Source organism: Prorops nasuta, unplaced genomic scaffold (assembly GCF_024137725.1).
Source record: "Prorops nasuta isolate Cenicafe-Biocafe unplaced genomic scaffold, Cenicafe_Pnas_1.2 PNAS00010, whole genome shotgun sequence".
Classification (NCBI taxonomy): domain Eukaryota; kingdom Metazoa; phylum Arthropoda; class Insecta; order Hymenoptera; family Bethylidae; genus Prorops; species Prorops nasuta.
In genome coordinates this window covers 7805702-7827783 of record NW_027116807.1, presented here as the reverse complement: position 1 = coordinate 7827783, position 22082 = coordinate 7805702, and the positions used below count along the sequence as shown (strand labels likewise).

The following is a 22082-nucleotide window of genomic DNA, read 5'->3' as shown; positions in this document are numbered from 1 at the left end:
AGCTGATGAAATGACAGGTATGACAGCTGTTATAAATGATTTCGTTCAAGAAATTAATATAAAGTAAAAATGTATAAGAAATTAGTACATACTTGATAGTAGTTCTTTACAGCATACGTACTAATTTATATTTGCAGCTTAATAATTGTAAAACTATTTATTATTTATTAATGTAATTACATTAATCGTTATTGGCATGGTTTAAGACAAAATTTTTTTTGCTATCAAATATATTTTATTCTCAGTTTTAAATATTGAAGTTACTACACATATAAATGATATACGTCATGTATAATTACAATAATGGTTGATTATATTTGCTTAAAGGTATATGCTTCTAAGCCAATTAAAAGTTTGCAAGAAGAGGAACAGATGCTATATACATATATAACTCAATTTTGAAAGTGAGTTCAAATATATTAATATATGCAAAACCTATTAAATGTCATGAACTGTAACCAACCAATTATGTGTAACATGATGGTGCGCAGTGAGTTATGTGTCCTTAATACTTTCTATATATATATAAATAATGAATATTAAACTAATTAACGACAAAAGTTTAATGTTATTTTTATGAACATATTAGGTTGTACGAACAGAAATGTAAAGAAAAAGAAGTAGAGAATGAAGAACACTGATGGGCATGAAGTGGTTGCTGCGGAGCAATATTCACATTCACTTAGATTTAAGGAGAAACAAATTACATTATAAGATAATATTACTCTTACTATATGAAATCAAGGTATGCCATATAAAAGTTACTTGAACTAAACAAATAACAAAAAGAGTTAGTACTCGTTATAAATACTGACAGTGATAAAAAATGTTACAAAATTATTTAATTGTAATTAGATTAAGTTTTAATTTCATATATCTCATATTTTGCATAAGGTATTAACAGTTTAGCAAACGAGAAGAATAAAGTTAAATTATGCACAGCCTATAAAATTCTGAATAGTCCATTTCTTAACTATAAAGATTCTATGGAAAAATAATAGTGAAAAGGTAGAATTAATTTTCTTCTATATCGACTTAATATTGTTGAGATTTAATAATTTGTAGTGTAAAAAATACAATAGTACAATTGTTAAAGCAATAGAAGGAATGTGATGGCGGGCATCGGAATGTTAAACTAGTAGCTGTGTTCCCTCTCATTGCCGTTCCATATCTACTACCATGTTAACTTAATAAATTAATTATATGTGTCTCAGCGACCAAACGTAGTGCTTAAGAAAATAATTAACTTTACTACCGTAATTATCTGCAAAATCTGTAGCTAAGAGATAGTGCTATTGAAAGCTTTTTGCATTGTGCTTACACCTTGATAATCTCAGATTTATATGCTGGTATTAAAAAAAAACTTTATAAAGATAGACTTGTATATTCAGAATTAATATTGCATAAAATACATTGAGGAACGTAAAATTAATATTTTCAACAAAATGATAACATTTTTTAAATGATCTATTTAAATAATAAATATACATGCAGTACACTTTACATAATTTTATTATATTAATCGTTGTGTTTATTTATTTCAGTCAGTCCTTGGTAGACTTACAAATAGCTGGCCGTTTTTCAATGTAAGCCTGGATGCATCGAAAGTTTTTAACGTCTCTTCTGAATATAAATGAAATATACTTTCACGAAAAAGGAAATAAAGATGACAAATATTATAAGATAAGAAAAAGAAAGTGATCTAGACACGTAGGAAAGTAAATGTGCATCCTTTTATACAATAATTAACTTACTGTTTAAACTAACGCACAACTTTTTAATGCCTTCCATGAAGTTTTTATTTTGAACAATAGAGTTGTCTAAAAATGTTCTATATTTCCTATTCTTTTCTGCATTTGATAATTGTTCAAAGTTTTGAAAAGTGACCATTCTTTCTTTATCCAATTATTGAAAATTTTTGACGAAGACGACATATTGCTGGTAAAAATGTAGGAGCCGCGTTTTATTTGATTGAATTCCAATCTATACATCGTTAGAACATCCATCATTTTAGCTATAATTACAGAAATAAAGAAATAGGAACTGTATAACATTAGGCGTTTTATAAAAATTTAATGCGTTTTCACTCTAATTTCAACTGATGATAAATTAACATTATTTTTCTTACAGGAAGCCAAATGTTGGATTTATATAGTCAGTTATATCTTTGATTTATATAACAATAATAATATACCGACTGTACTTACAAATAAAAAAAGAAAAGTTTGGATGGCTTCCAATTATTTTCTTTAATTCTTCATGGTAACGCTCCTGGCTACTATTTGTCCTTGTTTCTGATAGGAATACATTAAAAATTTTTGGTGTTACTCTGTGCAACCAAAACTGTTCAAAATAATTAAAAAACGGGACCAATAAACTATAAAATTTCTCCTTTTCGGCAGTTTTGCGTATTTTGTCAAACATAACTTTTGTTTCTTCCTCCGGCAATAATGGCAGATTACAAATTTCCCTCACAATAACTTTTATTTTGACTTCGTCATTTATTGTCAAGTTATTTGACTTCTTTTTTAAAAATCCAAGCTTCTCTATTTTCCTTTTGATACTCTGAAAACAAACTTAGCTTATAGTTTATTAATTTTTATATTTTTTAATTCAAAGCTTTTTCATTAATGTTAAATTTCAACTGAAGTACATGTACGTAGTGGAAATAGCAGCCTTGCAACTTTGTGTGCGGTAACGTGGTTGTTATGCTTTTCTGCAAGCATGCCTCAAAATCCGTTACAATTTTCTTAGGGTTAAATTTAGATGTAATTTTCAGCTTTATGAAATTAATCAAAGATGCATATGTCTTTTCTTCTTTATTTGTTGTTAAGGCCCAGAGGAATGGAATGAACTGTCAATTGCATAAAGTTTGTATAAATATATATTGTCATATTTTTTTACTGTATGGAAACTTACCTTTTTTTTATAGTTCGATAAAATCGTAACCATTTGGTATAATTTTTCATTAAATTTTGGAAGTATCTCAAAAGTGCCGTCAATTGACATTACGTCACTCTCTCTTAATAGTTTTTTGACAAATTGTTTGTCGTACAAAATTATTAGGAAATTGTTGCTCTCCTGCAGCAAAATATCAATATGCAAACGATGTACTTTATCTTTTACGCTATACGTAAAGAATTTACGAAATTTGTTGTCATTAATAATTTTTTCTAATTTCTTCAAGCTATTAATTTTTGGTAAGCAGTTTCTCCATTTGTACATGTTTCGTTTAACTTTATGAAATGGCAATTGTTCAGCTGCCTCCGGATATCTAAAGTATTGAAGCAATAGTTATGATGAATTGTATCACGAAAAAGAAGACCAAGAATTCGCGAAGAAATCATTTGGACCCATTTTTCATAATTTCAACTTACTCCTTTGCCGCTTTCATATAACACATTTTCATGCCCATATTATTTTCTAAAACTATTTCATGCAATTTTTGCCTAAATTTAGAAATTATATCATATTCTTCATCTGTAGGATGTGAATGTGCCTGTCCCCTTTGAAATGTATTATTAATTAATTTCGCTGTGCCTTTGCAATTTTTATTTAAACATTTTAAGTAACTGTACAAAAAATATATTACTTTCATCAGAAAGCTTCAGATACAGCCACTAAATTAACAAAAATTCATTCATTCATTGATCTTCGCATGTAAAGGCTGTTACTGCAAAACTTAATTGCATATACATTACATCATAATTAAAACAGTTTGATTTGTGTAATAATTGAAATCACCGAGATCATCTATACATACATGATTTTCTCCCCTCTTTTATTAGTCCTGCTTATATTCTTCTTGTAAATGTGAACATCTTCATATTGAGTATCGCTTCGTTTCCGTAATAATCTACCTTCAAAAGACATTTCAGATCCTTTCTATTAAAAACTGTTAGATCTATATAAAAATATTTACTAAACAGGATGCTGCTTTTTATTTTTAATACATCAAGATCCAACCATCGAAGACGAAACGAAGTCACGTGCACGTAAACACAAATGATAATAAACAAAAACCGGCAGCCTATGTATATATATTTGTGTTTACGTGCACGTGACTTCGTTTCGTCTTCGATGGTTGGATCTTGATGTATTAAAAATAAAAAGCAGCATCCTGTTTAGTAAATATTTTTATATAGATCTAACAGTTTTTAATAGAAAGGATCTGAAATGTCTTTTGAAGGTAGATTATTACGGAAACGAAGCGATACTCAATATGAAGATGTTCACATTTACAAGAAGAATATAAGCAGGACTAATAAAAGAGGGGAGAAAATCATGTATGTATAGATGATCTCGGTGATTTCAATTATTACACAAATCAAACTGTTTTAATTATGATGTAATGTATATGCAATTAAGTTTTGCAGTAACAGCCTTTACATGCGAAGATCAATGAATGAATGAATTTTTGTTAATTTAGTGGCTGTATCTGAAGCTTTCTGATGAAAGTAATATATTTTTTGTACAGTTACTTAAAATGTTTAAATAAAAATTGCAAAGGCACAGCGAAATTAATTAATAATACATTTCAAAGGGGACAGGCACATTCACATCCTACAGATGAAGAATATGATATAATTTCTAAATTTAGGCAAAAATTGCATGAAATAGTTTTAGAAAATAATATGGGCATGAAAATGTGTTATATGAAAGCGGCAAAGGAGTAAGTTGAAATTATGAAAAATGGGTCCAAATGATTTCTTCGCGAATTCTTGGTCTTCTTTTTCGTGATACAATTCATCATAACTATTGCTTCAATACTTTAGATATCCGGAGGCAGCTGAACAATTGCCATTTCATAAAGTTAAACGAAACATGTACAAATGGAGAAACTGCTTACCAAAAATTAATAGCTTGAAGAAATTAGAAAAAATTATTAATGACAACAAATTTCGTAAATTCTTTACGTATAGCGTAAAAGATAAAGTACATCGTTTGCATATTGATATTTTGCTGCAGGAGAGCAACAATTTCCTAATAATTTTGTACGACAAACAATTTGTCAAAAAACTATTAAGAGAGAGTGACGTAATGTCAATTGACGGCACTTTTGAGATACTTCCAAAATTTAATGAAAAATTATACCAAATGGTTACGATTTTATCGAACTATAAAAAAAAGGTAAGTTTCCATACAGTAAAAAAATATGACAATATATATTTATACAAACTTTATGCAATTGACAGTTCATTCCATTCCTCTGGGCCTTAACAACAAATAAAGAAGAAAAGACATATGCATCTTTGATTAATTTCATAAAGCTGAAAATTACATCTAAATTTAACCCTAAGAAAATTGTAACGGATTTTGAGGCATGCTTGCAGAAAAGCATAACAACCACGTTACCGCACACAAAGTTGCAAGGCTGCTATTTCCACTACGTACATGTACTTCAGTTGAAATTTAACATTAATGAAAAAGCTTTGAATTAAAAAATATAAAAATTAATAAACTATAAGCTAAGTTTGTTTTCAGAGTATCAAAAGGAAAATAGAGAAGCTTGGATTTTTAAAAAAGAAGTCAAATAACTTGACAATAAATGACGAAGTCAAAATAAAAGTTATTGTGAGGGAAATTTGTAATCTGCCATTATTGCCGGAGGAAGAAACAAAAGTTATGTTTGACAAAATACGCAAAACTGCCGAAAAGGAGAAATTTTATAGTTTATTGGTCCCGTTTTTTAATTATTTTGAACAGTTTTGGTTGCACAGAGTAACACCAAAAATTTTTAATGTATTCCTATCAGAAACAAGGACAAATAGTAGCCAGGAGCGTTACCATGAAGAATTAAAGAAAATAATTGGAAGCCATCCAAACTTTTCTTTTTTTATTTGTAAGTACAGTCGGTATATTATTATTGTTATATAAATCAAAGATATAACTGACTATATAAATCCAACATTTGGCTTCCTGTAAGAAAAATAATGTTAATTTATCATCAGTTGAAATTAGAGTGAAAACGCATTAAATTTTTATAAAACGCCTAATGTTATACAGTTCCTATTTCTTTATTTCTGTAATTATAGCTAAAATGATGGATGTTCTAACGATGTATAGATTGGAATTCAATCAAATAAAACGCGGCTCCTACATTTTTACCAGCAATATGTCGTCTTCGTCAAAAATTTTCAATAATTGGATAAAGAAAGAATGGTCACTTTTCAAAACTTTGAACAATTATCAAATGCAGAAAAGAATAGGAAATATAGAACATTTTTAGACAACTCTATTGTTCAAAATAAAAACTTCATGGAAGGCATTAAAAAGTTGTGCGTTAGTTTAAACAGTAAGTTAATTATTGTATAAAAGGATGCACATTTACTTTCCTACGTGTCTAGATCACTTTCTTTTTCTTATCTTATAATATTTGTCATCTTTATTTCCTTTTTCGTGAAAGTATATTTCATTTATATTCAGAAGAGACGTTAAAAACTTTCGATGCATCCAGGCTTACATTGGAAAACGGCCAGCTATTTGTAAGTCTACCAAGGACTGACTGAAATAAATAAACACAACGATTAATATAATAAAATTATGTAAAGTGTACTGTATGTATATTTATTATTTAAACAGATCATTTAAAAAATGTTATCATTTTGTTGAAAATATTAATTTTACGTTCCTCAATGTATTTTATGCAATATTAATTCTGAATATACAAGTCTATCTTTATAAAGTTTTTTTTTAATACCAGCATATAAATTTGAGATTATCAAGGTGTAAGCACAATGCAAAAAGCTTTCAATAGCACTATCTCTTAGCTACAGATTTTGCAGATAATTACGGTAGTAAAGTTAATTATTTTCTTAAGCACTACGTTTGGTCGCTGAGACACATAATTAATTTATTAAGTTAACATGGTAGTAGATATGGAACGGCAATGAGAGGGAACACAGCTACTAGTTTAACATTCCGATGCCCGCCATCACATTCCTTCTATTGCTTTAACAATTGTACTATTGTATTTTTTACACTACAAATTATTAAATCTCAACAATATTAAGTCGATATAGAAGAAAATTAATTCTACCTTTTCACTATTATTTTTCCATAGAATCTTTATAGTTAAGAAATGGACTATTCAGAATTTTATAGGCTGTGCATAATTTAACTTTATTCTTCTCGTTTGCTAAACTGTTAATACCTTATGCAAAATATGAGATATATGAAATTAAAACTTAATCTAATTACAATTAAATAATTTTGTAACATTTTTTATCACTGTCAGTATTTATAACGAGTACTAACTCTTTTTGTTATTTGTTTAGTTCAAGTAACTTTTATATGGCATACCTTGATTTCATATAGTAAGAGTAATATTATCTTATAATGTAATTTGTTTCTCCTTAAATCTAAGTGAATGTGAATATTGCTCCGCAGCAACCACTTCATGCCCATCAGTCTTCTTCATTCTCTACTTCTTTTTCTTTACATTTCTGTTCGTGTACAACCTAATATGTTCATAAAAATAACATTAAACTTTTGTCGTTAATTAGTTTAATATTCATTATTTATATATATATAGAAAGTATTAAGGACACATAACTCACTGCGCACCATCATGTTACACATAATTGGTTGGTTACAGTTCATGACATTTAATAGGTTTTGCATATATTAATATATTTGAACTCACTTTCAAAATTGAGTTATATATGTATATAGCATCTGTTCCTCTTCGTGCAAACTTTTAATTGGCTTAGAAGCATATACCTTTAAGCAAATATAATCAACCATTATTGTAATTATACATGACGTGTATCATTTATATGTGTAGTAACTTCAATATTTAAAACTGAGAATAAAATATATTTGATAGCAAAAAAAATTTTGTCTTAAACCATGCCAATAACGATTAATGTAATTACATTAATAAATAATAAATAGTTTTACAATTATTAAGCTGCAAATATAAATTAGTACGTATGCTGTAAAGAACTACTATCAAGTATGTACTAATTTCTTATACATTTTTACTTTATATTAATTTCTTGAACGAAATCTTTTATAACAGCTGTCATACCTGTCATTTCATCAGCTGTTAACCTCTATTTATATTGACAAATATTTTTAATTTTCTCAGAGTTGGCACTTTTGTGTTTCATTTTAATTCCATATGAGGCGCCACGTGTTAAATCAAACCAATGGCATATAATATGTAGAGAGTGATGCGCTCTGAAGAAAGATTTGTAGGCCTTAATTCCTTCTACCTTACATCTTTATACTTGTAATAAAGTGAATGACCGTCGGTCCAATTGAATCCATGGCGATTAAAATAAAGCCAACATTAAACAAAAAAAATTATATACAGAACATTATATTTTTTATCGTTTAAAAAAAGACTTACTCATTTTGTTCTCTCTCGAGATCGCTCAACCAAGCTTCTTGAAATGGTGGTGAAAATACATTGTGATACACTTCATTATCACGCAACACCGCAAATTCTTTAACTATAAAACTTTTGTCGGTCAATATAAAACCTTGAAAATCAACGAATGTCGGTGTCAATATCGTCAGTCGCTCGATGCAATACTGAACGATCTTTTTTTTTTTGTCGCATTTAAGAAATTTCTTTTCCCCCTCCATCAGAGGAACAAATATGCTAAACGTATTAAAATTCAATGTTTTTTTTTAAGAGGGGATAATTTCTAAGATTTTTTTCCCATTGTGATTGTGACCTATAGGTTCATCACAGTATAATACAATAGGAAAAAAAAATATTTTTTTGATTAAGAAAGAATGGACTCCTTATCAAATGTAACTTTATATTTTAAAGAAACGATAAAGTCTTTCTCTGGACGCAGATATTTCTTCGGAGGCTTCATTTCAGTTTTTTTCTTCGTCAAGAATAGCGCGATCGCAACAATGCATAGAATAACTCACATAATGGATATAGAAGGTTTCTTAGTTTATAAGAAAGAATTTAAATATAAAGATATAGCTATAATTGATTTAACAAGTAACCAAATTTCTTACGCATCTTTTCCTTTACCTGACACTATGAACAACCTTAGTGAGAAAGACAAAAAAACTGTGTGGTATTTGCTCAATATGGTGCATGGTATAAAATACAGTGATACGGGATTCGAAAAATACCAGCAGGAGGATGTTGAAGATTTTATTATAGAGATTGCTTAACCTGCGAGAATCCCGTAGTAACCTACAAGGGAAGGAATATTGAAAAAAATATATTGAATAGGATGAATGTGGAAAATATTAATTTAGAAGTGTATGGTTGTCCTAAGTTTAAGGATTTAATTAAATTATATGATTTTGAAAAAACACCGTTTAATTTACACGTTCGAGAGACGAACTTGGACAATGAACGTATCTACTGTCCGTACGAGGATGTGTCAGTTTTTGCCAAGTGGATAAAAGCAAAAATGTGATTCTTTCAAACTCATCGAAAAAAAAGAACTATTTAGAGAAATAAAGAGGAGAAGATAAGTCCTCAAAGCTTCACTCAATCTCATACCATCGTCGGTGCTGCACACAGGAAAAAAAATGAGCTGCGAAAAGTGTAAATTAATCATGATTCAAGAGGATATTGTTCCTCATTCACCTACTCTTCCCAGAGAATTGACAGAGGAATACGTCAATCGAATTAACGATTTTTTCCATCGTTACTTCGAAGAGTATGAACGGAAACTGCATCATTATTTGCATAAAAACTGTAAGCATTTATTTTACAATTTCTTTTTTTACTTTTTCATAATATTTTTTACATTTTTTGTTTGATAAAGTAAAAGAGGGAGAAGAGGAACAGTCTAAGGAAGATATTGAGTCAAAGGAGAGGAAGAATGAAGAAAAACAGACTAAGGAAGATATTGATTCGGAGAAGATTAAGGAAGAAAAGGAGGAAGAAGAGGAGGAGGAGGAAAAAGATTTGGAGTCAAGGCAGACAAAGAAGGAAAAAGAGGAAGAGGAGAAAAAAGTAGAGGAGGAGGAAGATATTGAGTCAAAGAAGACTAAGAGGGAAGAAGAGGAACCACCACATTTCTTTTTCTTTTACTATTAAATTTTTTATAGAATAGTTTTTAAAAAACATGAGAAAAAAAGTAGAGGTTTAATAAAATCGAAACTAAAAAAATTATTGAAAAAATATTATTGTAAATATTCCTCTTCCTATTTCATCTGGAGTAAACGGAAAGAAAGCTAATACGTATTGATTAAGAGATGTAACTCAATCTAGAGTAGAGATAGATAAGGATTATTCGTACTGTTAATATTAAGAGGAGAGCAATCTCGACTTCAGTAGTGTTTCTGACAGTATACGAAATGGATTCCAACAAAAAAAATCAGTTTGCCAGACAAAAAATTGACATTATTGGACATTCAACAAACAGGATTGCCTGTAGCAATCGTAAAGCCATATAGGATTGTACAACAGACCCTTATACAACAGCCGACAGCGCAATTAGTTGTACCAAGTAGATGGAGACTTCTGCAGCAGCAGCAGCATCAACCACTTCGTAGACCTTTAAATGCACCGCTGCAGCCTGATGCTGCTGGTGCTGCTGCTGCTGGTGCTGCTGCTGATGCTGCTGCTGCTGCTGATCATCAACCTATACCACGTCTTGTACGCTGCGCAATATGTGGTCTACGTGAGCATAGGGATCGTGATTGCATTTAACAGCCACAACCACCACCACCACCATCACCAGTCGGTAAAAAAAGTTTAAACTCTTCTAACATTAAGTACTTCATGGAATTAAAAGTTAAGACTAATAATAAATCATTTTCAATTTTTTAATCGCAGATGCTGCTGCTGCAGTTTAGAAGCAATATTATTATGTGTATAATATTATTATTATTAAAAAATATATAAATTTTAATTTAAAAACTCCAACGATCGTTCAACTCTCTTTTAACAAATCGCAACCCCCCTCCCCCTGCTCCTCACCCCTGAAATCACACTAAAAATGATAAAATAATATTATTAACGGTCGTCGTATCAGGATGCTAGTTAAAATATTGAGATCATCCAAAGTATGGACGAGGTAGTAGTAGTAGTAGTAGTAGTAGATGAAGATAGCAGTGAGATGGAAGAGGAGGATAATAACGTGTTGATAGCTATTGTGAGGAGGCGAAAGCTAATACGTATTGATAGAGAAAATAATAATACGTATTGTTAATATATTTCGTATTGTGCTTACATCTCTTCCATTCTCAGTCTACCGAGTTTGCTTGACGTGATAGTTTCTACACACAAAAAAGAAATGGGTGTAATTAAATTCTGTAGATTATTTACTGAATAAAATATTGATAACATTCTAAATATGGATGAATCAGTGGAGGAAAAAGAAGAAGTAGATTTGGAAGAAGATTGGGGTGAAATGGAAGACGAGGATAACAACGTGTTGACAGAAACTATGAGGATGCTGAGGAAAAAGCTTCAGCGGCAACAATCCCCATCAAATATCCAGTCCGATGGGGATAATGACGATGATGATGATGATCGTCTATCGGATTTTAGTAGTGAAATGGAGTGGGAGGGTATTGATATGGAGCAAGAGCTTTCTCCAGAAAACATTATACGGTTCGACGAGGATGCTGACGTTCTCCAGCTCCTGTCTGATTCATTTACGGAGTCCACCCACAATCGGTAAGAATCGATGAAAAAAAAACAATTTTTTGACATCTAGTGCTTAGATATGAAGTATAATAATAATAATAAATCTTCTTCCTAATTTTTTTTTTCGTAGATGATACCGGTCCTGCTGCTACTGTCACTACCATCTGCTGCTATTTACTTAGAAGAACCAATCAAAATGATGCCAACAATTTTTTTTCCCCAGTATTTATTTCTTGTATAAATAAAACCTTCAAAATAAAATTTATACTCTCTTTTTTTCAACATTACAAGTTAGAATTTGCTTTTAGAGGTACAAAAAAAATATACGAGGATGCTAGTAGTTCTCTATTGACATTCTCTTTCACTGCGTTCCACTTCTCGGAAAGAAAGCTAATACGTTTTGATAAAGAGAAGACTAATATGTATTGATAAAGAGGAAAGAAAGGTAGCAGATTAACTAAAAAATACGTGCGTAATCGGCCAGTTCATATTTCATTGGAAGATCGTTTTGCATCTAAACGACTAGCGATGATAAATCTTGAGATCATTTTAACGCTAGCAACGGTAGTGAAAAGAACCACGTGGAGTGATATACCAAAGAAGCAAGACGACGATTTGTGGGAGAGTGAGGAGGTGGTGGAAGAAATGGAGGATGATACAGATTTTGCCGCTTTAGTTGAGCAACTAATGGAAATAACGGATGAAATGGAAGGACAATTGGAGGAAGAGGAGGAAGAAGAGGAAGAAGAAGAATGTAACGTAGGGGTCTGTTCCCTGTACTTCCAACCCCAGTATAGGTTATTTTAGTAATAATTAGAATAGTTAGAAATAAGAAATTATAAGAAAAATGTTGAATTAGCTGTTTCGACACCGGGACTTCCGGTCACTTGGCGGGGCACGAAGCTCGAGATCGTTGCTCAATGCTGACACCCGAAATTCTCGGCTGGGTGCGTAATGCTCGGACGACGATCAACGACCCGACCTAGTGAGATGTAGGCTGGAAGGTGTTGCGAGACACAGGAGGTCTTGCACCACCTCCCCCAAAATTTTCGCATTTATAATCCGCTCCGACCGACCAAAAGTTAGTTATCCTGTGCATCTCACTGCCGCGAGTCGCGACCGAACATTACGGAGCAGATAGCTCAACACTTTTCTTCGCCCGGCCAACGAAGTGCTGGTAGTTTAAGGATTAAATTAATTGTAACTCGCATCAACGCGACTATAGAAATATAACAACTACGATTTAAACCGACAATCTTTTACGACGACTACCGCAACCATACAACCTGCCCAATCTTACAACGACCACAGCCGTCCAGAAATTAGCCTACATCTTATGACAACCACTGCCACTATACAACAAGCTGAACCGTAACACCAAGCCGAAATACCATTGCCAGTCAGACAAATCTGAGCTCAAACGAAGAGACATTTTCTCTTCTATTTAAATTACCACGAATCCCGCTGACCTTGTCGATCTTTCGCTGCTCGAAGACCGACGTTTCGATTGTATCGTCGGCTCTGTTAACACAATTCAGCAGTGTCTCTCCTGACCCAATTATATTTGGAAGCCATTTGAGCCACGCCGCTTTGCTGACGCAGCGCCTAACGTAACAAGAAAGAGAGGAAGGAGATGCAGAAGCGGCGAAACCCTAAAAATCGCGTGGTGATTTCTGTAAGTATACTTGCTTTGTAAAAAAAAAGCTATTACTGTGTAAAAAAGAAAAGTAACAACATGTTTTCAAATATGTCTCAGGTGAGAAATGTGGCTACGCAAAAGAAAATGGAAGTACGAGCATCAACAACGGGAATAACAACAACAACAGGCAGAGCCCCGTAAGTTTGCAGGCACAGCCCGGCTTTCTCGCTGCAGATTGTTAGAAAAAAAAAATTATTCGCAATGTGTCTAAGTGAGAGAAAAACAAACAAAAAAAACTGAAAGTTGTGAAAAATATGTATTTTAAATAATAAAGTGGGTTTTTTATGCCGAAAGGCTTTTTCCAGAAATCTGCGTGTATTTTTAATTAACCATTCCTTCAATTCTTATAATAATAAGAATTTTGTCAAATGCTCAATTTTCCCCCACCACCAGGATGTCACGTGCTTAATTTTCCCCCACCACCAAGAATATCACGTGCTTAATTTTCCCCCACCACCAGGAATGTCACGTGCTTAATTTTTCCACACCACCAGGTGTGTCATGTGCTTAATTTTCCCCCACCACCAGGTGTGTCACGTGCTTAATATTCCCTTACCACCAGTAATGTCACGTGCTTAATTTTCCCCCACCACCAGGTGTGTCACGTGCCTTATTTTTCCCCACCACCGGGATGTCACGTAATTAATTTTTCCCCACCTCCGAGCTTCCCCTAACACCCAGGAGTGGGGGAAATACCCCCTTCCCCCTCCGCTAAGGAGTGGGGGCATTTCCTTTACCTCCCCTCCCCCCGTGGAACCCCGACCCCCTCGCCAACCGGTCATAGAATCCCCTTAGCGACACTGCTTACATAGTAGGGAGATAGCTCGTCTTCGCTACGAATATCCGCACAAAGAGGAGAACGCGATAACGCTCTAAATATAAATAATTATAACGAATTCATCAAGAAATAATTATTATACACCTTGAAAACTACTATCAGTTTATTCTGTGTGTTCAGGAGTTGCTACAATTATATGTGCATAAAATTTATTTCATTTGCACTGAAATATTATATAAAATCTAGTAGCAATTGTGTGTATTTATGAACTCGTATTACAATTATTAAAATTTGGAGAATTATCGCGCTCTCCTCTTGGTACGGATATTCGTAGTGAAGATTGTGGTTTTTTCCCTCGCACGCATTCTCCTAATAGATAAAGAGGCACCGCATTCCTTTTAATAAGTGCCTGCGCTTTCGATATTTAGTAAAACTCGTGTTATGATTTCATAGCGCTATCCTTGTTGGACTGATGTACATTTAGATTAATAGGACATCGCCTTTTCGAAAGTAACAGCTGATTTCCGTAAATAATGCCTCACGGAATAAGTCGAAACTTATATTTACTTATTTTTATACACAAAGCTCTTGCAAATAAAATAGCTTATATTTAAGAAAAATTGACATTTTTATTATCTAAATAAATAAAATCTTTAACTTTTTTATTTTTCGTACCTACTCTGTTTCCTTATAGCGGCGAGAGGATTCCTGCAAATAAAGTGTAAGGGTGGATAGGATAACATTTTTATTTTTTTTATATTTTTTTTGTGAGGTTAAAATGCATTTACGCACACCAACGAGTAAACTTCCTTCGAATTAACGATAGGATTTTTGTTCGTTGGTAGTGTGGGACTCATGGTCCCCAGGAATTGCCATTCCACCGATTTTTTCGATGCCCGCTCAAATTCCCTGGATCTTTAAGACCTAAATTCTACCCACTAAACAATCCTCTGACTCTACAGACACTATTTATATCAATTATAACTTTTAACGCTTTGCAAAGTAATCGGTAAAGGAACCAACTATAAATGACAATATGTTAGAGCTTTGCAAAGTAGTCGATGAAAATACCGACTATACAATGTTTCAATTTTAGCTTTGCAGAGTAGTCGGTGAAAGCTCCGACTATTAATCTTTTTTTATTTTAGCTTTGCAAAGTAGTCGATTAAAGCACCGACTAAAAACATTTATATTTAAGCTTTGCAAAGTAGTCGTTTAAAGAATCGACTATACATTTTCATGTTAAAGCTTTGCAAAGTAGTCGGTGAAAGTATCGACTTAATGTTTGTATACAAGCTTTGCAAAGTAGTCGTTTAACAAACGACTTGCTATTATAATTATTTATTCTAAATCTAAGTCATTGTCATCGCTATCATCACAACTATAAACATTTAAGCTGCTTCCTGCTGTAACAGAATGCCTTACATTTAATTGGGTTTTCATTAAATGTAAATGCTGTTCTGTCACAGTCATTGAAAGCGATGTTTGATTTTTGGATCTAAGTGCGTACTTTATTACGCAAATTGCATTTACTGTTTCAGGCGATAGTTTATTGCGTTTCTTATTTTTATTATCGGGAATTATGGAAAAGCATCTTTCTGCTTCCGCGTTTGAATGAGGAAGAGACCTCACAATATTTAATAACAAACGCAATTGTGGATATTTTATTTCTTTTCTTTCTGTTAATTTAGAACATATTGCCATCCACATATTGTCAAATGGTAACTTAGACCAATATTGTTTTACTTCGCCGCTTTCTGTTGAATAAAGAGAAATCCATTCGTTTTTAATTAATTCTTTGTCAAAATTGCCTAATCTACGACATATTTCCAGCAATTTCCAAGTACTTGCTTCTCGATTCTCGGTAAATAATGCTTTTCCTGCTTTAAAAATATTCAAATTTTCTCAAAATCTATCGAAAATAGGAAAGCGGTCTCAAAATTCATCGCTAGCTTTTACCAAAAACTACAAACAATTTTGACGAATTAATTGTACTTCTCTTCCATCAAGCTTCTCCTCTATCAATTGATTTTCTAAATAATCAGCACACTCAAGGGCGATATCAACTGATTCTAGAGGTAGCTGGTTTTCAATTGCCGAAAAATTTAAATTTCTTAAATATTGAGGAACTAATTCCTCTTTTAATAGTGGAGGCCTTAAAAACTTTTGCAAGAAAAAGGTCAGAAATTGCAAAGAATGTTGTTGAACTAGGTATACTTTAGTTTCATTAGCTTGGAAAAGGGCTTTAAATGAATTAAACTTTTTCATAATATTATTCAAAAACAATAAATAAGCTTTGGTTTCGTTATTTTCCATTGTTCGAAGCAATTCCTCTGCTTGACTTTATTTTTTCTGAAAATTGTTCTAATAAGAAACTATGCAATACATCCCATATTTCTAACAAATGTTCTATACATTTCTGACGTGAAAGCCAACGTGTTTCTCCGTACTTTATTAATATTTTATTCTCGTTTGTAAACGCTTGTTAGAAATCTTTAAAAATAGCGGTTCTTTTCGGGCTTCCACTTATAAAAGAAACCACTTTTTTTATAAAGTTTCCGCATTCCGTTTTTCCGTTGGTAAAGTCTTACAAGCATTAGCAGCTACCAGTGCAGAAGAATGACAAATACATGGCATTGTTACCAATCGTGGACATTTTTGTAATAATCTGGTTTGGAAAGAATCATGTTTTCCAACCATTACCGAAGCATTGTCACAACTTAATCCGATAATCTGAGTTAAAGGTATTTCTTTTTTAATTAATTCTGAACTAAATGAATTAAATATTTTCTGAACAGTTCAATCGCTCGCGTCTAAGTTAATTAACAGAAATAATTCAGTATGTACGCGTAAAGATCTATTGTCCATGTATCGTGTAAGCAATATCATTTTTTTTTTTCTTTTGTAATGTCTGAAGTTTCATCTTCAAACACGGAAAGCTTATTGTTTTTTAATTTATTTGTTATCCGTTTGGTCTCATACGGACATAAAACATTATTAATAATATTTTTCAATTTAGTTCTCCCTAAAGACATTGATTGAAGAACATCTGGTTCCTTACCAATCTCTTTAAATATCGTCAATAGCTCTGCACTGTAAACAAACGGAATGTTGTGCTCTACGAAAAAGGTAGCTAACTTTATTTCAGCTACTTTAACTTTGTCACTGAAATCAAGCTGCTCATTTCTAGAAGTACCAGGATTTGTAAGATCCTCGTCTTCTGCACTATCTATTTCCTTCATTTTCATTAGATGATTTAAGGATTCAGAGTGCCGTAAAATTTGTGATCGACCGCAAGCATAAGATTTATTACAAGCAACGCAAAAATACTTGTAATCATCATTCGGAACTCTCTTCACCCAAATCTTCCAAGATGGATAATCGTCATACCATTGCAATTGAAATTTTTTTGCTTTTCAGTTTGATGATTTTTCCTTTGAAGCCATCTTATTATTATTTGTATTATAATGAAGCTTATTGTACTCACACAAGATGTAATATTTCCTTGTTAATAATCCTTAGCAGGGAGTACCACTTTTCACAAAAAACTACCACCACATTTATGCACACTGGAAAACGCGTGAAAATGATTTTTCACTGTTTATGAATAAATTTCACAAAAAAGCGCGAAATATGCTAAAAAAATCACGCGAACTTTTACACTTTTATTGCGGTATTTAATTCAAGTCGTTCAAAGAAAGCGTTTGAAAGCGACTGAACGAGGTAAATATTTGTTTACTTCGAGGCGCTATACGTGTTTACATTTTGCGGTGACAGATTTATTACTTTTATTATTTGATGATCTAGTTTAACTCTTTCCAATACACCTCACATATGGAATTGGTGAGAAACTATGACAATTTTAATACGATAATATTGTTAGTCAGGTTGCTTTTATAGGTAGCTGTCAAAGTGGAGCTTCAGTTCTCATGGATCAATTGGCTCATCTATTTGGAGCGTGAGTACTCTTACTTTTCTTAGTGTATATTATACAATTTATTAAACTTTAAAATACATTAATAAAAGTGTTATATTACTATTAAATTTGAAAAATAGAAAAGATCATAAAGTTTAAAAATTTTTCATAATATACACAACGCAAATATTAATAATTAAATTAACAATTTAAATACATGTTTAATTTATTACTAATATTTATGTTTCAGAATGTCGAGCAACGAATCGGCGGCTGAAAGTAAGTAAACTTTTTTCATCGTCCTGGAAATTTTACATTTTCAGACTTTTCTTATTTAATTAAATTAATATGTTTATTTCAGATCAAATTCAAGATGTTATGGCCAATGTGGCGGAAGTGGGCCCCACCACCAACCAGCGTATTGTTGCGTTGGAGGACCTGGTGAGGAGGTTGGTGGAGCACCAGGAGCAGCAGCAGCAACAACAGCAGCAGCAACAGCAGCAGCAGCAACAGCAGCAGCAGCAACAACAGCAGCAGCAACAACAGCAGCAGCAACAACAGCAGCAGCAACAACAGCAGCAGCAACAACAGCAGACAACAGCAACAACAGCTGGTGTCGGCGCGTCACCGTAAGTATTGTTTTATTTATATAATATACATATTGGCATTTCAATTACTATACTTATACAACAATTTCACTGTAATGTAGCTCTTGTAATTTGAATTAATTGCTATTTATTATTTTACAGATAAAAAATCTGGAGGTGGGAGGGCGCGACGACATTGGGCACAGTTGAGGGGACGAGGACGGGGTGGAAGAGGAGGAGGGTATGGAGGAGGAGGGTATGGAGGAAGAGGTGGAGGAGGATGGGGAGGAGGAGGGAGAGGATGGAGAGGGAGAGGGTGGGGAGGGAGAGGGTGGGGAGGAAGAGGAGGTGGGTGGTGCGGCTGGGGGGGTTTTGGCCCTGTAATAAAAAATTATTATTTGAATTAATAAAAAAAAATAAATAAATAAATGTATATTATATTTATTATTTCTATCTCCTTCCAATTTATTAAATAATTAACATTAAAGGTACCACATATAGGTACAAGCCATTTCGCAAATAAAACATTAATAAAATAATTATCGGTGCATTTAGTATTAATAATATTACAGACTAGAGCTTTAAGCAAAATGTCCATATTACTTAATTATATTAATCGTTAATAAGACTCTATCTTCAATTATAAGTAGTTAATAATAAAATTGAGACCAACATAATAAAAATCTTTCTATAGAACTGAAATAATAGTTCAAGGTGAAAAAGGCATAGATTTACTGTTATGAAATATTCTTCATGTTTGCTTTTTCCGATTTATACATATTCTCGTTATCCTTAACTAACGTATCAATTATAGCCTAGCTATCAAGAAAATATTTTGCTCGAAATTGTTGTCTAAACGAAGGTATGATGGAAAACGATAGAATTATCTCTATGTAAGCTATATTACAAGAAAATATAAATAAGATATCAAAGAAAGCTTCATTGACATTGCTATTTTATTTATGAGACAACAGTAGTGGTAGCTAGGGGGTTCCTGTGACACGGTGGTGAGGGGAGTGCGGGTGTGCGGGGGGAAGTGTCTTGGGTTTTCCTGTGACACGGTGGTGAGGGGAGTGCGGGTGTGCGGGGGAAGTGTCTTGGGTTCCTGTGACATGGTGGTGAGGGGGGTGCGGGTGTGCGGGGGGAAGTGTCTTCTTAAGAGCTAGGGTTTATTGGGTGATGAGGAGGGTGCGGGTGTGCGGAGGAAATGCTTTGGCTATGGGGAGTGAGAGAGAGAGAGAGAGAGATCCCTCTCACCCTCTCTTTCTCTCTTAGAGTCTCTCACCCCTCTCCCATCAGCCTAGGGCCCGGATGGTTAATTATCCTACGGGTCCACTAGTTCTCTAAGGCTTACCCCCTCTCCCATGTCACTTGGGTCCGGATGGTTAGTTATCCTACGGGTCCACTAGTTCCCTAAGGGTTACCCCTCTCCCATCACCCTAGGGCCCGGATGGTTAGTTATCCTGACAGTTACCCAGAGAACTTTTTTTTGTATTTTAGTTGGTGGAGGAAAAAGTTTCTTTTTTCTCCACTAGGTAGCGATCACGAAAATTATTGGGGCAGCTACACCGCTAGGGGTCCTAAGCATCTTACGGACTGCCATTTTTGATTTCTTAGTCCTGCCCTCGGAGGGTCTTTTCTCCCTCCACATACTTATCCTAGACCTTCCCACTATTTTCCTACTATGGACCCGCCATTTAACTTGATTTCACATTTAACCATTTTTCTTCCCTCTCAACCTACCTCTACACCATTGAAGGGTCTTTTTCCCTCCACATACCCATTCTATTCCCTCCTACTATTTTCCTCCTTGGGTCCTTCTTTTAATTTCACATTATACCTTTCTTGAACCTTGGGTACAGATTCCTTTTTTCTTATACAAGCTGTCGATAAATATAAAGTGAAAAAATATGCAGTATCAAGTGATTATTAATTTAGCGTATAGACAGAATTCTCCAGTAATTCATATAATTACAAGAATAATAGATGAAATTATGCAAAATTTATCACAAGCGGTAAATGAAGAAACAATCGAGACGCATGGAATGGAGTATGAAAATAGTAAGTTATTATGAATGAGATTGCATCATACATTTTTCTAAAATCTGATGATTTTTTACAGTAACACGCTGTATACAACTGTTGATGAGAGGTATCAGAATGATTGAGATAGAGGCAGGGATAATTCCGCAGGAAGAGGAGGAGGAGCAGGAGGAGGAGGAGGAGGATGAGGAGGAGACAACGATGGAGGTAGCAAGGGCAGAAGAATAGCTTGATATTTTAAAATATTATATGTTAAAACTCTTTTTAGTTATATATATATATATATATATATATATATATTGAATAAAAGTATTATATGTTAAATCTTTTGAATATTGAATAAAAATTACTGTAAGCATATTATAAATGAATAGATTATTCATTACATCTTCCTGTAAGCATGCTCTACATGTCACATAGTTAACAGACATTATTTTTCCTTTTGCGAAACAATGGGGAGTGAAATTCTAGGGACCACCCAATGTTCCTCCTATGAGCTTTCCCAGGGCTCTCTAAAACTGACCCGATACCTTCTGCCCATATTTTACCCTCTCAACCAGTCTCTAGCTATTTTTTTTCGAGACTTTTCTCACAAACAGGTCAGATAAATGAGCCCACGTGCTAAACAGAGTCACAGTTGTGAAGTAAGATTGTCAAGAAGCCATTGATGCGCTCGATACTTTCTGACCATATTTTACCCTCTAAACCAGCCTCTAGCTATTTTTTCGTGACTTTTCCTCCCTCAAGCAGACCAGACAAATCATTCAGCCTCTAGCTATTTTTTTCTCAAGACTTTTCTCACAAGCAGAGCAGACAAATGTTCCCACGTGCTAAACAGAGTCACAATGTGACGTAAGATTGTCGAAAAGCAATTGATGCGCTCGTAAATTTTAAGCTGCACTCAGGATATGTCCTTAAGATGCTAGTATTCCCAACCCAAGTAATAATGGACGTATATTTCACGACTCGTTTCTAAATAATGAAAAGTTTATATTTTAAACTGTCATTACTTTATCTGAGGAACGTGACTATCTGCACCATCTAGTACGTGTTATGACACGTTTGAATTAAATATATTTGTTTTAGATGACGGTTATTTGATCTGAAGAACGTGTATCTCACGACTTGCTTTTAAACAATGAAAAGTTTATATTCTAGACTGATGTCACTTTATATAAGGAACGTGTATATAATTAAATGGATTTATTTATTTTAATTAACAACTACTTGATCTAAAGAATACATGTATCAACAGGTTTAAAATAATGAATTCTCTTTGAAATCTACAATCATGAGTGAGTAACCCATCAAAAATGTCGTTCGCCTGCAACAGTCCCTCCACTCTCAATTTCCAATAAGCGTGTATATCTTATCCCTTCCTACGATATTATTCAAAGCCACCCAAGTTTCGTTTGCCTGCAACACTTCCCCTACTCTCAATTTCCAAGTGTGTATATCTTATTCCCTCCTAGGAT

The 22082-nt window shown here is 33.2% G+C and overlaps 2 protein-coding genes across 2 annotated transcripts; one reads left to right on the top strand and one right to left on the bottom strand.

The window, feature by feature from the left end:
- Positions 1–1820: 1820 nt before the first annotated feature.
- On the bottom strand, positions 1821–3873 carry LOC136777153 (uncharacterized). Its single transcript, XM_066733228.1, has 6 exons — positions 3764–3873; positions 3378–3572; positions 2920–3274; positions 2654–2854; positions 2208–2565; positions 1821–2014 (listed from the first exon to the last, which is right to left on the bottom strand). Exons 1-6 carry the CDS (start codon positions 3871–3873, stop codon positions 1821–1823), a joined length of 1413 nt encoding a protein of 470 aa, XP_066589325.1.
- A 7415-nt stretch (positions 3874–11288) lies between these two features.
- Positions 11289–12570, top strand: LOC136777152 (uncharacterized). The gene is made up of 3 exons (XM_066733227.1): positions 11289–11614; positions 12019–12360; positions 12444–12570. The coding sequence occupies exons 1-3, from the start codon at positions 11289–11291 to the stop codon at positions 12568–12570; spliced, it is 795 nt and encodes a 264-aa protein (XP_066589324.1).
- Positions 12571–22082: the final 9512 nt, after the last annotated feature.

Excerpts from the sequence above, each read along its gene's own strand:
- LOC136777153 (XM_066733228.1), bottom strand. The coding sequence starts at position 3,873 with ATGTCTTTTGAAGGTAGATTATTACGGAAACGAAGCGATACTCAATAT. Across the intron at positions 3,275-3,377 it reads TATATGAAAGCGGCAAAGGA|ATATCCGGAGGCAGCTGAAC; the intron begins GTAAGTTGAAAT and ends TCAATACTTTAG. Across the intron at positions 2,015-2,207 it reads AAACTTTTCTTTTTTTATTT|CTAAAATGATGGATGTTCTA; the intron begins GTAAGTACAGTC and ends CTGTAATTATAG.
- LOC136777152 (XM_066733227.1), top strand. The coding sequence starts at position 11,289 with ATGGATGAATCAGTGGAGGAAAAAGAAGAAGTAGATTTGGAAGAAGAT. Across the intron at positions 11,615-12,018 it reads ACGGAGTCCACCCACAATCG|AGGAAAGAAAGGTAGCAGAT; the intron begins GTAAGAATCGAT and ends GTATTGATAAAG. Across the intron at positions 12,361-12,443 it reads AACGTAGGGGTCTGTTCCCT|CTGTTTCGACACCGGGACTT; the intron begins GTACTTCCAACC and ends ATGTTGAATTAG.